Here is a 16,254-nt window from a genome sequence, read left to right as displayed (position 1 = left end):
ACCCAGAGGGATGTCCTAAGAACAGCAAAAGTACTCATTTCTGTCTGACGGGCAACATCCATTGAAAGAACATGTCAATGGCTTGTCCAAAGAAATTTCTAAATCCATGAAATCTCACTCCTTTTCAAAGAGCTCCAATTCTCAAAAAAGAGCTGGAGATGGACAGGCTGCCTGTTCTAATGGGTGCAGAATCAACTTGCTCAAAAACCAACAATCAAGTGAATGCAAAAGAGAGAGATTCCAACAGAAAACCCCCTTGGCTTCTGTAACAGCAAGAGATGAATCACAATTGTTTACCTGAATTTCTCCCTAGATGTTAAAAAGAGACATTTCAAAGGCATTACTACGATTTAAAACAGAGCAAGTTACAGGATGTACAATGTATCTTAAAATGACTAACTAAAGCCTTCAAGAAAATGTATTTGCGATTCCAAACCGAAAATGTGAGATCTGATTAAAATGCTCCCTAAGACAGAGCATTACTGCCTTCTCTCCTGCAACATTTTGATCCTGTGACATCGGCGAAGCCTGCAGACCACCCTAGGTTGTCATCTTGGCACTCACAAGCCCTCCGGCTTCTGGAGGGGTCCATCACTGTTACCTGAGCTGGTTTTGCCTCTAAGTGTGCATCTGCGTGTTTTAAACAAACAATCTCCTTCATGATGAGCTGGAAGGAGACCCCACTCCCCCTGCGCCCCCATCACTGCCCCAGAGTCTTGAGAGACCAATGCCTTTTGCATCATCAATGCTTACCTTGAGTGAGAGGTTGGAGGGGAAGGGCGGGCTGCCCTGGCTGGATGGTTAGAAGGCCCTGGCGCTGCAAAGACAGGAGGTGTTGCTGCTGTAACTGCTGCATCTGTAAAAGTTGCTGCTGGAAAGCCAACTGCTGGGTAGCCACCTGCTGTTGCTGAAAGAAATCAGGCAGGGAAAAAAAAAAAAAGAATGAGATGGCCACTGCCCAGGGAAGGCGAAATGGATGGTGGTCTTCAAACACCCTGTCATCAGCCAGGACTGAGAGTGGTCACCAGAGCTTCATGGAAGGCTCGGGCTCAAGGCTGCCTTCAAGGGGACCTCTGCAGAGGAACGAGGAGGGTGGGCGGAGGCCCTTTCTCCTGCTGGCTCCCACAGAAAGACAATTTGCCAATCTAGGCAGTTTTTCCTGTGGTTGGAAAGGCCTGAGTTTTTGCAGTCAGAATGTGGACTTCTAGACTCTGAAACCTGTAATGAGGCACACGAGAAGTCCGGTTTCACCACTCGAGGTCTAGAGGGATTTGAACCCTGAACCCTGAGGTGTGAAGGAGCAAGCTGCCTCTGTCCTGCCTGCACACGGAGAAGCTTTTAACTACTCTGTTTATCACTTCTGACATAAATAAATGAGAAAAAATCAGACCTTTGAAGAAGAAAAACTTCATCTAATATTGTTAATTAGCCATGACAAACGATGAAATAACATTGTAAATCTTTCATAGAAACAGCCACTAGATTTTAATTACACACATTCATAATTTAGCAAACAACATCGCACTCGGCTGTGAGTGCTTAATATGAAGGACACTTTAAGCTGCAGATGCCTTCGCTTGGCTTGAGCTTCAGAAACCAACCCCAAGGTCTGCTGGCTGGTCGTGCTTCCCTACCGGCTTTGTTCTTGAAAAGAAGGGGCTCTGCGATATGATAAATATCTTTCTGTTGATTGGACAATGACAGGAGGAAAACTTTTGTTGTGTAAAACATCAATACATCATTCCTGTGTTTAGCAGGCTTTGCTCCAGCCAAAAAAATTAATGTAGATTTCCTCAGTAATTATCTGAGTGATAGAAAGATAATACAGTGCAGTATTACAATAAATAGAAGGAAATTATCTAATATCCTTAATCTGCGAGGAATCAAATCGAGGTGGAGGTCTTAGCCACATTATGGCTAACAATTATGAAAGAAAAATTAACCCTTCTTGGGGAAGGGAGTTCTGGAACCAGGAAAGAAAAAGAAAGGAAAAAGGTTCTTTAAGAAAAGCCACAAGATTTGTTTTCCTGATTCTGAGTATTATTCAAAACATGAGAGAGACATTCCCAACCAAGAGGACTACAGAACCCTTTCAGAGCCTCTCATAACTACACTTGACAAACAACTGCATTCACTTACCCTAACACATGACCTTGATCTGATACATCCATAAAATGGTATATATACCAAGACCTTCTGATGCAAAGTTCAAAGGAGGAGAAACAGAGCGGTTTCCTTTTGGTCTCCATGTAGTTTATTTTACAGTAAAAACCATCATTCTCATATTAGCAACCAATTTCAGACTTACTACCATGCCACTGAGAAAGTTAATTGAGTTTCACTCCAAAAAACAAATTCTATACCACTAACAACAAAAATTTAAATAAATTTAAATGAAAAGCCAGTGTTTTCATTTGAAGAACAGCATGCATAAAATGATCCAATTGTTTTCACCCCTTCCCAAGTTATCACATTAATGTAAAACCCAATGATAGTTATATTCATGTCAAAATGATTTTTTCACTTCTTCAACAGATACTAATTCATGATGCTTTTAAAAAAGGTGGGGGAGGGGAGGAAGAGAAGCAAAAACAACATGGGTACAATACAAGATCAGGGATTCAGCTCTTGTTGAAGTAGAAAATCATGGGGCGGGGGGTGCCGGGGTCTGGGGAGGGTGTTTCCTGTCTTACTGTAAATGAAATGTTTAGAAATTCTGTATTTATATAAAATGACTGATGGCTGCTCTGTTGTCTCTGTGGCCATCCCTAGGAAAAGCTCATGAGAGCTGTCCGCGTTTGAAAAGCCAGGATATAAAAGTATACAAGGCCCATTGTCCAAAGAAAGAATTTAAAAGCAACACTGGTTGCCAAACTGTGCTCCCCACCCAGTTACCAAACACAGGATACGAGCCGTTTGTTTACTTCTCACAATTGAATGCATACAAAAAAGGTCTCCGTGCAGTCCCCTGGACAGGTCAGTAGTTAGTGTTAAAATGCTAAAATGCCCTGATAAACCTTGCATTTCGGATCCCCTCCCTAGAGCTGCAGTCAAAGGTCTGTTTTCCTTTCTTCGGCTCCTCCCTACCGCCTAACATAAACTGTCATAACTACCCAGGACAAACGGCCCTTTTAAAACAATCATCTTAGCCTACCTCGCCCGCACAGGATGGGCTCTTTTTTTGTGGCCTGACTTAAAATTAACTCTGCCTTCACTTTTCCACACCCGTCCTGTCAAATAGTAATGAGCCGTCACCTAAGAACTAGCTGGATGGGGCTTACAGAGCGCCCATCTTCCCAAGAAGGTCTCAGGTCTGAACTCAACAACTCGAGGCAACTTCAGGAAAAAAGAGACTAAAGTATGTTGTTCTGGCCCAGGATCAAGTATCTTACTGCAGAGGTGATCAAAAGAGGGAAAAGGCGGGGAGAGGGTGGCTGACGATTCAAAATTATGAGCCACTAATGACTGGGGATTCAGTAAATTAATACACTTGTTCCATCTGTCAACATCCAAGTTCAAACCTTGTTAAAATCCTAACCAGCAGTCCACATCATGAAATTACTACCATGTGACTCTACTTTATGGTAGCACAAAAGGACCACCACCGGCATAGTAATTTCAGGAGGCTCCCCCCTTACCTGGGGGACGTAAGGATCGCCTGGTCACTGTTCCAACAGGACTTGGTAACATTCAGTGGTGCCGTGAACACACCAGTAGAATCCAAGGGGACGTGCTGTAGGTCTGGGCCCAGCCACCCCTCAGGATGTGAAGGCAACACCACCTTTACCATCAAAACGGATGGCAAAGTGTGACCACAACAAACCCAGTGGCCTGGAGATGCTGAACGCTATTACTCATGTAACCACCGTCCCCTGGTTCAGACACAGAGCGGCCCCCTTTTCTCCCCCACCCCCGCTGCTAAAGTCCAACACCACCAGCCTGTCTGTGCGCCCGAGATGCCCCCTTCCCTTTCTGAAGGCAGCAATTTGGGCGAGTTAACTTTTATCCTTCCTTCTGCTGTGTAACTTTCGCCTTTGCATTTCTTTATCTGCCCTCTGAGCTCATCTGAACTTTCATGTTCTCCCAGCATGCAGACGTGCATTCCAAACTATGTCTAACAGACCAAGTAAGAGGTTAATAAGAAGTGGCAACAGAAAGGAAAAACACAATCCCTGGTAACTGATAAGAATGACAGTGCGGCCCTTTTTTGTTTGTCTTCAAATATAGAGTTAAAGATCTTTAAAAAACTAAATTTTGATGCCTTTGAAAAGAAAGAAGCACAAAATAACAACAGGGGGTTATTGCCTGCGAGCCACAGGGGAGAAACTCCATAATTCTTATTCTCCCTTTTGAAGGCTGTTAGAAATCTGATTCAAAAAAGCAACAGCAGAAGGGGAAACCTCTTGAGGCTGTAACCATTTCCTGTGATCATGCATAATGTGCTTCAAAAGTGGGTTTTTACCAATTCTGTTGATCAATTGCACCTCCTTCATATCCCTTCTTTTTTCTGCTGTGTTTACATCTGATGTGACTCCGTGACAAGCACTGTCTGAGACTGTGAAACAGGCCTGTCATGTTGATTTATGGGCGCATCAAACCACAACTTGTCCAAACTGAAGCTCGCAGTTCATTAATTAGAGAGTTGTGACTTTGAAGTCAGCTTTCAGACTGTGGTTTTTAACATTTGGCTTAATTTATATGCTCTTGAATGTGGATCTCTAAGGAAAAAACTGAAATTCCCTTCTTGTCTTTGAACTTCTTTTGACCGCACAATAATCATTTCTTTGTCCAGAGTGATGCCTGCAATCCCAGAGTCATTAACGCGCATTGAACTGCCACTGATGAGTAAGCCCTACTGAATTAGAAAAACAGCCAGCAAAACAAAGCTGAGAGCCTTCTGCACAGTGATATCTCACAATTACATGCCTTCCCTCCCTGTGCCATTTCCATTTTAATTACTGTTAGTCCTTTAGATTTACATTTTAGACACTTTTTAATCTGTTCCCTTTTTTATTATGGCAGCACCCGGTAGCGCGCCACCGTACTTAAGGTTGTGTCAGCAGTTTCATTAAAACACCTCCTCCCCTTCAGCCCCAAACTGCCCCTACTCTGCAGGGGTTTCCATCCAGGCTGCTACCCAGGACTCCAGGGTGAACCCTTGGCAGGGCACGGAAAACGCACCCAGTTTGTGCAGAGCGAGGAAGCGGCACGGTGAGAACAGCTGGGTCATTCCCAGCGTGCGAAAACAGGCGTTTCCAGGCACCCGTGCTCCTGAGACGGCCAGGGACAGAGTCACCTGGCAGGACTCCTTCTAAGCTGAAGGCAGGGGCTGCCTGCTGCGGGCCAGCAAAGAAGCTGTTCAGTGGGACTGGGAGCTGTTTACCAAGCTCTACATTGTCATTCCGAGGAGAATACTCAAATGCAAAGAATTTCAGTCCACCGTGAAAACATGCAGAGATAAGTGACATTGGATAACTTTGAAATGGGAAGAGAGATGTCACGATAATACACACATGCCCAGAGGTACTCCCCCATCTGACCAAGCCTCGGCCACACTGAGTCGCATAGAAGGTGGGACAGAAACCCTGCCTGGGAAGGTCTTCCCTTCTGTTGAGAGAATACTGTTACCTAACTGGGCAGTAGGCACACATGGTCACTATGCCCACTTATAAAGGCCTGCATACACAGAAGCTATCGCAATACACAAGTTTTTCTCAGAAAGACACAAACACTCCAAGCCTGCCATTAGCAATTATGATCCATGCAACTTGGAAGAAGTTGTTCAACAAAGATGGGGTGTTCTGAACCCTGCTCTAACTTTTGGCATAAGGGATTCTTTTTCTGAAGGCAAAAGCCATCACCAACACCCAAGCTCTTGGAGCTGGGAAAAAAAATATCAAGTGTGCGCCCAGGTAAAATTTTACTGGGAGCACTTCACCTCCCCTAGCTAGATCTCAGCTCAGCGGTGCATTTGCAAAAGTCACCCTAAAGGTTCGGCCCAACCTCCTCTTCCCAGCGCCCATACGAGGTACACCTGTAGCAGTGTTCAAAAATACGTGGCAGCCAGTGAGCAGAACCCAGAAAAATCTGAAAGAAAACAGGACAATAACTCTCAGTCTGAAAGCTGAGAACCGATAGAGTCAGCTCAGTTGTGCAATCATTTAAAAGATGAATGACAGTTTAATAGCCACGAGATAGTCCTCTGGGATCTGTGGTTTGAAAGTAAAATATGTATTGTCGGTACCTCTTTAGGCTGTTTTCCAGCATGTTGTTGTAAAAGTTGAAGCTGCAACTGTTCCTGTTGTTTTTTATAAAACTCTTGAAGCTGCTGCTACAAAGGAAAAAGAGGACGGTAAGTAACAGAGGGCAGTGCCAAGCCACTGTCCCTTTCGGTGCCATACACAAACTGTGATTTGAAAAATAGCATCCTTTTATCTGTAATGGCCTGACCTTTAGTTTGAAACTCAACAATAAATTTCAGTGCATGCTGACTCTTCTTGGCATTATTGTTTGAAAAGTAATCTCCAAAATGAACTGATGAAAAACATACCATTTTTCTACACAAACTAATTAAAAGAAGGCAAGGAATGACCTTTGATTGTACAACAAAGCTAAAGCGCCTTTGCTGAGGGAGTCTGGTGACTCTCTGCTGCAGATTGTGCATGCTCAGTGTCAGGCTTGGGCGGTGCTGGGGGCTGTTCAGTGTGGACATCTCCGTGTGGCCAGTTTCCTCTGCCTCCAGTCCCCACTACCTTGCCTCAGCAGCTCCCATTGCTATGGTCCCGAATCCCCGCTATCTGGTTCAGGGGTCCATCAGAGCAGACTATGAGGTCCGCATGGCACCATGGCAGCCAGAAGCTTATTTCAGCATCAGCAGACACAAAAAGGGTGAAACCAACTGTGCACCTGACAATTAACAAACTCCAAGATGTTTCCTGATGTTGAAAAGTTCTGTATGCTTCTGAGTTGAAATGGGGACTTCGAGAGCTGTCACATTTAAACCTGCTCCTGACATGCTCTCGTTTTGCTTTGATTCACATCATTTAGAAGCCTCTGGGCTTACCAAATAAAAGAGCGCAAAGCCCCCTAAGCCGAAAAGATCTTACTTCTACCAAGTCCAATTATAGCCCTAATCTCAGTCCATCGGGTACTCTCCTGGCCCAAACCCTCGTGGCTTTGGCAGGGTCCCTCTCTTTCAAGGATGCAAATGCAGTTGATCACCCAGGGACCAACGTACATCCTGCCCCACCCGCCTCGCTCTGCTTACTGCTTCAATGAGCAAAGGAGCTGCTCAGGTGAGGGCAAGTATGAATGGAGGGGTGGGGCCCTGGAGGCATGGGATGCTGGGGAAGGAGGAAGGACCATTACCTGTTGAAGCATGAGGGCCTGCTGCTGCTGGAGGAGAACCTGGAGCTGCTGAGGGCTCAGCACTTGCTGCTGGAGAATCTGCTGCATTTGCTGGGGAGTGATAACTTGAGGTGTCATCATAGCCACTGACACGGGAACCTAGAACGTTAACGAAGGATAAATAGGAAGCCAGGAAATCGCACACCCACAGCACTCAGCCTTCCACGTTCAGTGACAGACTGTCTTCAGCCTGCTTAGAGGACTGACCCATTTCCCATATGCGATTCATCTGTCCAAAGGGGATGCAGCCACAAACTCTAATCAATCAAGTAGTGGATTTCAAATAAAGAAAAATAAAACAAAACCTTGCAGCCACTGACAAGCATTCCTAAGAGTTTGGTAAGCAAACAAGGAGTAAAAGCTTAATACAAGCTACCTGGAGCTAAGGTTGGTGTGATGTCAGTTGCTTAATGAGTTCTTGGTCATAGTGAGATATAGGAAGCTAACACCAACTTGAATTTTAGGGAAGAAGTTTAATGGGAACCAATATTTTCCCAGCTGGAGCCAATACAATCAGGCTTCTGTGGACAGTTATTCTGAGAGCAGTCCATGAACACCGAGTCCTATGGACGGCTGAACCTTGGAGGCACCTTGCGAACTGCAACACAGACCCTCCCTCTGATGCCTTTGCCCTTCCCTGTTCACCCAGCACACAGATGTCTCAATTCTTTCACGGTGTAAAAGCCGCTTTCCATGACATTTCAGTGACAAACAGCTACAGTGATGAACTCGATAGCATTTCATATTTGCAACTGTTAACACGTTTCTGCACGGGCATCTCTGCAAGGAACCTGCACACTGTATCTGAAAGGATGATGTCTTGTTCAGATAAAACACTGACATTAAAATGACAGGCTGTCTTGGCCAAGGTTACACAAATTGTATTCAAGCGGATACCTAATGACAATGCTATGAATTCTGCAAGCTTTCTAGAATGTAATTTAGCTATTCAAAATAATCACTGCACTTGTGTTTAATTTGCAGACTACATGAGAACCATTTTGTCAGGCCCCGTAATACAAGAAGACTATTTCATGAAAAATTATCCCCCCCCCAAATAAAAAGATAAGGAAAGGGGGAAAAAAATGAAAGAAAAGACAAAACCTGTATGTCTTCGAACAGTAATATTTAAGCATCTTACTTTTCTTTGGTTTCTAATCAAACATGTGACAGCAAGAAGCTAGAAGCAGTAAAGGATATACTTTGTTAAAAAGGATCTGCTGTCATCTCATGTATTACAATAAAAGGTAATAATAACATGTTTTGCACTTTGCCTGTGTGCCACTTAAAAAAAAAAATCCGGCAGACAATAGCGGATCAGAAGATAAAAGAATTAAAAAAATCTTTCAGGGGAGCAGTAAGCAAAAGGGAGAAATGCAGTATTAATTTTATGTAACATAATGTCTTAATATGCAGTTTATCTTGACTTTTTCACATGATTTGTCCTGTCATTTGCATAGCGAGCTCTCATTCCTAATTTCACAGTCATTATGCACTGATGTCCCGATTTCTCAGCATCACTAATTTTGATGAACTAAAAATGGTTCCTGAAGGTCAGATTCATATACAGTGAACAGCCTCCACTGTTGTTGTGGGCATGTTTTGTGTGGGGGGATGTTTACGTGCAAGTCTCTCATTGTTTGGAAAACACTAGCTGGAACATTTGAAAATTTTCATTAACCCAAGTCTGGAAGGTCATCATCAAATTCTTCCTATTGCAGTGGCCTTTTAAGTGTAGCTGTAGATACACTGTAATTTAAAACAGATGGGCATGTCTGAATATTTTTATATGCAAACAGGGACAGATGTATATGAATGGATAAATTATCCTTTTAAAAAGATACTCTGCCGCACGAAATATCACCAATGATGAGAAGAGTGAACTTGCATTTAATCTAGGACAAACACCAAGAAGACATTATCCAAGCATCTAACCATCTAGAAATTAATTCCAATTAGTTGACTCTGTCTTCATACAGGAGAAACTTTCTGAAAGCTTCAATCTGTATTGGGTGCCAATCACTATCTTTTGAGCAGCGAAAGCCAACATATCACGATGGAAGTTTACTTTTCCTTGAGAGTTGCATCATCACACAGGGAGGTTTGATTAAGCAAACAAAAGAACCATGTTTAAGGTTTCTTTTTTTCCTCCTGCATTTCTTGGATGATTTACAAAATAAATATTCTTGAGCCAAATTTCTGATGGTGATGAACAGGAAAACAGACAGGAACAGGGTGGTGTAAGATCGAAGCTGGTGATGCACAAGAAATTAACAGTGTTGTAACAGAAACCACCATAGACAGCCTCGTGCTCACAATTTTTAAAGTGACTGCGGAAAACCTATGTTAGAAATGGGCACCAGAGAACTTTTGGGGGTGACAGAAGAGTCAGCTATCCTGGTTGGTTTGGTGGTCACAGAGGTGGATACAATTGCCAAAACCCTTCCAACTGTCTACTTAAATACACTTTATCATATGTGAATTATGCTTCAACAAAACAGATCTAAAAGTTTAAAAAAGGACTTATGCTCACAGATAATTTTTAAATCCCCATATACAGTCAACAGTTTAAATCTCCTTTCCCCAGAGTTATTTATTCAACATCCATAGTCATGTTACAGAACAGTAAAATGATCTTGAGGCTCCCCTTCTTTTTCCCCCGTGGACATCTCCATGGAGGTGGTGACGAATAATCAAACGCTTAAAGCAGCAGACACAGCCAAAGGAGGGAAAGGGGCGAGAAGCCTGAGTAATCCTCCAGCCTGGTGACAGGTCTCTGAATGAGCAGAAGTGGGCTATCAGATCCTGGTGGCCTCAGCTCTGCTTTTACATCTGAAACCACATTTTCACACCAGTTAACGCTGAGCTTCCAGAGTGGGCTCGAGCTTCATTTATAAACGTAATGAAACTGCGATTTTCCCCAAAGTTTCTCCTCCAACATGTCATGAAAATCAGTTATGGAAAGCTTTCACAAACATAGCCAAATGAACCAGAAACCATTGTGGGGTGGAAAAGGAAAAGAGGAAGAAATCTGAACACAGTGAGAGGCTTTAAATAGTTAAGAATTATAGCCTACACATTCACTGCCTTAGCTCTCGATGTCCAACTTTTTCACGTAGCTAGTCCCTACTAATACTGGGAATCAAAGGGCATGCAGTAGCAGCGAGAGGCTATTACAGCCCACACTTTATTGCCCATTACTACTGAGGTCATTAGCGGCAAGAGTGATTGTACTGGTCTTAACCTATTGATCACTGTAACTACTATCATTTAATCCTGTGTTGAATGTCTGGAAAGCAGCTAAAGGCACACAAGAGAGAGTGCTTCAGCATTGAGAAATATGGCCAAGGCTTCGAAATTACACTTTGATTCATAAAATCTAGCCACTGGTTTAAATCAATAGTATTTAAAACAGTCATGTGAGTTTTTAACTACAGCGCTCTAGTATTTATGAGCTCCTCTTTCAGAGTATTCAGTCAAAACTAAACTATCCCCCACCAATTCCATGCATCTACCTTACCCTCCTTGAGATAAAAACATTAATTTCTGAGGTTTGTGTGCTACAGGGCTCGTGCCTTAACTAGGAGCTCAAGCTAATTCTTGATTTCTTTCTCAAATGACAGTTTAAATGTAATGCAAAAAAAAAAAAAAAGTATCCCCGATACTGTAACTACCTTAACTCTTTGAGTATATAGAAATGAGTATGTTTTATGAGTTAACAATGAATCATAGAAGGCAATTTATGAAGAACGAGAATGATTCCGTCTAGCTGCCTTCAGGGATCAGAAATTCAAATTAAACTTCTGGCAGACATTTAAAGAATGCTAGCATACAAAACTGAATTTAAAACACACACATACACACGCACACACACACACACACACACAGAGTTAACACTCTTTAGTTGAGTTTCAAGAGGAAGTCAGGAATTAAAAACAAAAATTGCTTGATACACTGCTGACTGATAGCAACCGGGTGTGGCCCAGCCCAGGTGCGCACAAACCTGCGAGCATGGCAGCCTGACAGCTGTGCCGCCATCGGGGTGCTGCGGGCACGCCTGCTGCTGCCTCCCCACCCCGTTCTCGGCACCAACAAGTGGATGGGTAACAGCCCATCCACTGCTGTGCAAACTCTCCCTGATACAGTTTTCTTTTACTTCCAAATGGCTTTATAGCAGCTGAACGCTAGAAGACCACTGAAACAATCTGGCTTATTTTTCCCCTGCACCCTCAATGGGGAAAGGCAGGTGAGCGGGAAGGGGACAGTGTAAAAAGCAAACAAATAAATAAAACACCCGCAGAAACAATACTTTATTTCTAATCCCAGAGACAATTGGAGGAATTGGGTGGGAGGGGAGATGACACAATATAAATACTGAAAATAACATGTCATCTTTTTTCTTCCTTTCTCTTTAGTTTATACTCAGTGTTAACTCTAAGTAAATGCTGCCAGGTATAAATACACAGAGATCTTGGACATGAGCATATTCTCATAACTGCTATGGCTACAAATAATGCAAATGTAAAGATACACACATTTAAAATACTGTTGTATTTCCATTTCTCTGGATTAAGAATTTAGAAACTGGTTTTCATCTCTGGTTATTCACTTCATGGATGTCCCAAGGAACTGAAGTCCTTTCCAGATCTCAGGCTCTACCTGGATGATAACTGACGACGTTAGGCAGTGTTACTTGGCTCATCAAGTAAGAGCAAAATGAATTAAATTAGAATGCTCCACAACATCAAAGCAGAACCAAAGAAAATGGCTCCCCATGCAAAAACAAACAAACAAACAACAACAAAAAAACCTATGTCAAATTTGATAATATCATACAGAAGCTAGCCTGTGTGAAAGAAAAGAAATAGCAAGCCCCCCTCCAAGAGAGACCAGTGTTCATAATTAATAACTCAGTGGATACAACTGATATATCACCAAACAAAAAAGTTAGAAATCTTCTACCTATTCCCCATGGTATTTAGAAAGGAGGAGGAAAACACACATACAAAAGCCACCAAAAGCCACAGACAGCATGTGAGGCAGCTGTAGCATGCTGGAAAGAAAATATGTTTCTGACATAATATTTCAGTCTTCAAAAAATTTTTTAAAAAGCATGCTATTCATGTGGAAAGTATAATTCTGTTTCATTATAGAATTCTGCTTTTTGTATAACTCTTTTAGGCTTCGCTATTTTGCCACAATACTGTACAAAGCATTAAGGCAGGTAATGGTTATTATATTAATGCAAAATCATCTAAGTAGTCAGTCATTAGCATAACTGTTCTTTCAGTAACAATACAACCACCTATTAAAATTTTAGGGGAAAAAAAGACCTCTTTAAAATGCAATTAGCATTTCATTTTTTATCATTTTGTTTATTACATTCTATCAAAAAGGGCTATCTTTCTTTTAAGAAGAACTGTATGGCCAAGACTTGTCTGCCAATCAGGAGTTATTCCAGGTTATCAAGCCTAATAAGCAATCTCTAAGCCTAATGAGCAACGTTCTCCGAGCTCTTTTGTCTCTAAATTGTAAAAAGTGGTATAAATTCATATTTGTTTACAGCACAGGCATTCATGGGACCTCCACTGCTCTCTCACATTTCCCCACGCACATAAGGTTACTCACTGAGTGCCAGTGTAATTGTTTTAGCTCTAATAAATATCAGCTTCATTTGCATAAAAATGTAAAGTTTACATGAATTAAATCGCTTACCCCATTAGCGACCGTTAAATACAGGAAACAATGGAAGCTACACATGAAAATAATCATCCAATAAGCCTTGATCTTTTCAACCTGTCAACTATTATTATTATTATTAATAGTATTATTTAAATCCAGAAAAAAAGCTCCTCTTTCCTTGTTCAGTCTCTTTCTCTTGGAAGAGGGATAGAAAACAATTTAGTGCACATGGATCAAACCTGCTATGATAGTTTATATTAACAACAACGAAAGTGGTCTTTTAGGACTGCAAAGAGGAGGAGAGAGAACTATTCCAAGAAGGTCCCTCAGAAAACATTCTAGCCACAGTCCTGAAGAAAAAAGGAAGAGGCCTTGGCTAAATAAGCTCCATTATATTGAAGCATTATTCAAAAATAGTGTAAGGGAGGGCAACTGTATCCATCTTATTTGACACACACAGAGGATTAGAATAAGGAAAGACAACTTGGAGATATGGTTGTAGATCAACAGATACTGTGAGATGAAGAAAAATTAAATGTTGATCTTTTGCACATCACACATTTTCTACAAGAATAAATTGACAGGTCTTCACATTTTAACCAGCACTGAAAATATAATAGAGGTGCTTACCTACATTTTTATTTTTTATTATTTACTGAGATGGAGGGGGGGAGGATTTTAGTTGAATTTGAACATACAGGTAGGCCAAAATTAGATCACTCCGAAGTTTTTAAGACCTAACTTAGGGTGCAATCACCTTGTTTTTCTTCCCTTCAGAATTACAACTTCTGTTTCTCAAATTATGTAGTTTCCCAACACGTTATCCAGAACAATTAAACTAAGGGGTGCAAATTAGATTCCAATGAGAAAACATCAGTTGCTTCTCTGACAATCTCACCATTCACTGATTTATTTCTAATGAAGACAAAGCCCAACCCAAAGCTCCTTATGTGATGAAGGACAAAACATGTTCAAAAATGCCTAGTAAAAATCAAGGCAAATGGGAAAGCCAGACCCACCCTCATGAAGTGGTGTGACAATTAGAGTGATTGTACAAAAAGCCATCTTCAGGACAAAGTAAAAGAAATTAAGCTGCCACAACTGTAACAGGTTAGATGAAAAAAATCAAAATTTAATGTATTCTCCCCTGTGTCATCTTGTTTTGTCAAGACATCAAATAGAATTGGGAAGTACAAAATAACAAGCCCTTGAGAAATCACAGAAGCCGACCTTTTTGATGTTGTTGATTTACCTTGTTCTCAGTTATTTGAACAATGATGTTTCAGATTTAAAGGCCAGATAAAGCTTAAAAATCAAAACATGATACCAAGGTATCCCCCCAAAAAGTGCACCCTAACATTTAGCCTGCAAGTTCATTGATTAGCTGCTTTCAACCAGATTGGAAAAGGAGGCACAGTGCATGTACTCAATATTTATTTCTCTCATTCTAAATTAATTTCTCTTCAAAAGCTGCCAGGTTGGAAGAAAGACTCAGAGATTACTCCTACAATGCTCAAGTCGAGGCCCAGTTCAGGTCTTTCCAGATTAATTCAAGTTTCCACAATCTGCAGAGGACTGTTCAGCTAAGAGGTAACTGAGTTTTCTCTTTTTAAAAAGAGTAAATAAAGGTGAATATAGAAAGCCATTTATGAGGAGGGGGAAAAAGTACTGCACACTTTGAAATGACTCAAACCAATGTCCAGAAACATCATGCTGCTGGCCAAGAACAGAAATCTTTCACCAAAGAGCAACAAATTCAAATTTATCCCCAAATCTAGGCATGCAGGTATACACAAAGCACATTCCTTCTCTGCCCCCAGAGAGCTACAGTATCAACAACATAACTCCAAGTCTGATATATTTTGTACAAAGATGTATAGGATCAATGTATCACTCCATAGCTTTCTCAATTTTTACGTGTAGATGGCTGCTTCTACCACAGTATACAGAGCAGTGAAAAAAAAAAAAAAGAAAGAAAGAAAGAAAAGAAATCTGTTTAAAAGTAAATAACCAAGTATTTACAATCACTAGGAGAATTTGTAAGATCGAGACTAGCTAATAGCTATTAAATTACTCTAATTCCTTGTCATCAAATTCATATGCATTTTAACACATAACAGACACACACACACAGGCACTATGCATTTATTTACTCGAACCTTCTCTGGTCAACTGTTGCTGCCTAATACTCTTGCTTATAAATCACACACAGTCACACAGAACTACCTGAAGTGGATTCTCACTACTCTATTTGTCCAATTTCTAAGAGGACGGCTATCCATTTCTCTTTAGTGGTGTTCATCTACAACTAAATCACAAAATAAATTTCTTCAATCTTCTTTTTTGCCAATTCAAATTTTATTAACATTTTAGTTCTGGCTTAGACGCTCGTCACACTACCGTTTCCTGATTGTCTTAGAAGCACTGTAGCTGCAACACACTCCTGCCACGTTAGCCAAAATAAATCTGGAATTTCATTGCTTTTAATTAATCTGGATTTTAATTTCACTGTACCTTGCAATTGTGTGGAGGTTGGCTGAAAAGTTGCAGGACTGGTCAGTGTCATGAAAGAGTTTATCTTTCAAGTGACAGCTCCTGACAACGTGCAAAGACACGGTAGTGATGGTCAGGGTTTTGTTTTTAAGGTACATCTGACTGCAAACAACAAAAAAATTCAAGCCAACCATTCCTATCATAAGCTTTCTGATGATTTATGGTTTACCAACTGAGCAAGGTTACGCAACACTGCATGCCTTTAGATGCATTACTTCAGCTAGTTGAGATTTAATTAAGATCACAGCCTCTAAAATCCCTGTCAAATGAAAATTCAGAGAAGACAATACACTCTATAGCTTCATGCAGAATGTTTCCATTCTGTTCTCTGGAAAAATATGAGTTAATCTGTGTTTCTATGGCTGCAGACAAAAGTTCACTAATTTTATTTTCTTTTGACACTTAGGTTGTTTTCTATTGTGTATGTCATGAGATCATTCCCTTCCAGAGAAGGAAGGAAAAAAAAAAAATCAAGAGTGAAACACGTTGCAGAAAATGCACTTGACATTATTATCCGACATTATCATAGCTTAGCTATGATGTCATCACATCTTCATAAAATCAGTCCATGCTTAGGAGAGTTTCATTTAATGAAATATATTTATTTAAAAA

The 16,254-nt window shown here is 41.1% G+C and overlaps 1 protein-coding gene across 16 annotated transcripts in view; it reads right to left on the bottom strand.

The window, feature by feature from the left end:
• The window catches only part of FOXP1 (forkhead box P1), a 624,629-nt gene that overhangs the window by 88,516 nt on the left and 519,859 nt on the right, over nt 1–16,254 (bottom strand). For 15 of the 16 annotated variants that reach the window (XM_018066793.1, XM_018066805.1, XM_018066796.1 and 12 more), the window contains 3 exons: nt 7,369–7,506; nt 6,245–6,331; nt 754–907 (listed from right to left, as the gene is read on the bottom strand). In XM_018066793.1, coding sequence (XP_017922282.1) covers nt 754–907; nt 6,245–6,331; nt 7,369–7,506 — 379 coding nt within the window. The remainder of the gene's footprint in view (nt 1–753; nt 908–6,244; nt 6,332–7,368; nt 7,507–16,254) is intronic. The other variant, XM_018066804.1, reaches the window with a different exon arrangement.

This window comes from Capra hircus, chromosome 22, assembly GCF_001704415.2.
Source record: "Capra hircus breed San Clemente chromosome 22, ASM170441v1, whole genome shotgun sequence".
NCBI classification, from domain to species: domain Eukaryota; kingdom Metazoa; phylum Chordata; class Mammalia; order Artiodactyla; family Bovidae; genus Capra; species Capra hircus.
The sequence above is the reverse complement of the archived record's forward strand: the minus strand, read 5'-3'. Positions and strand labels throughout refer to the sequence as shown.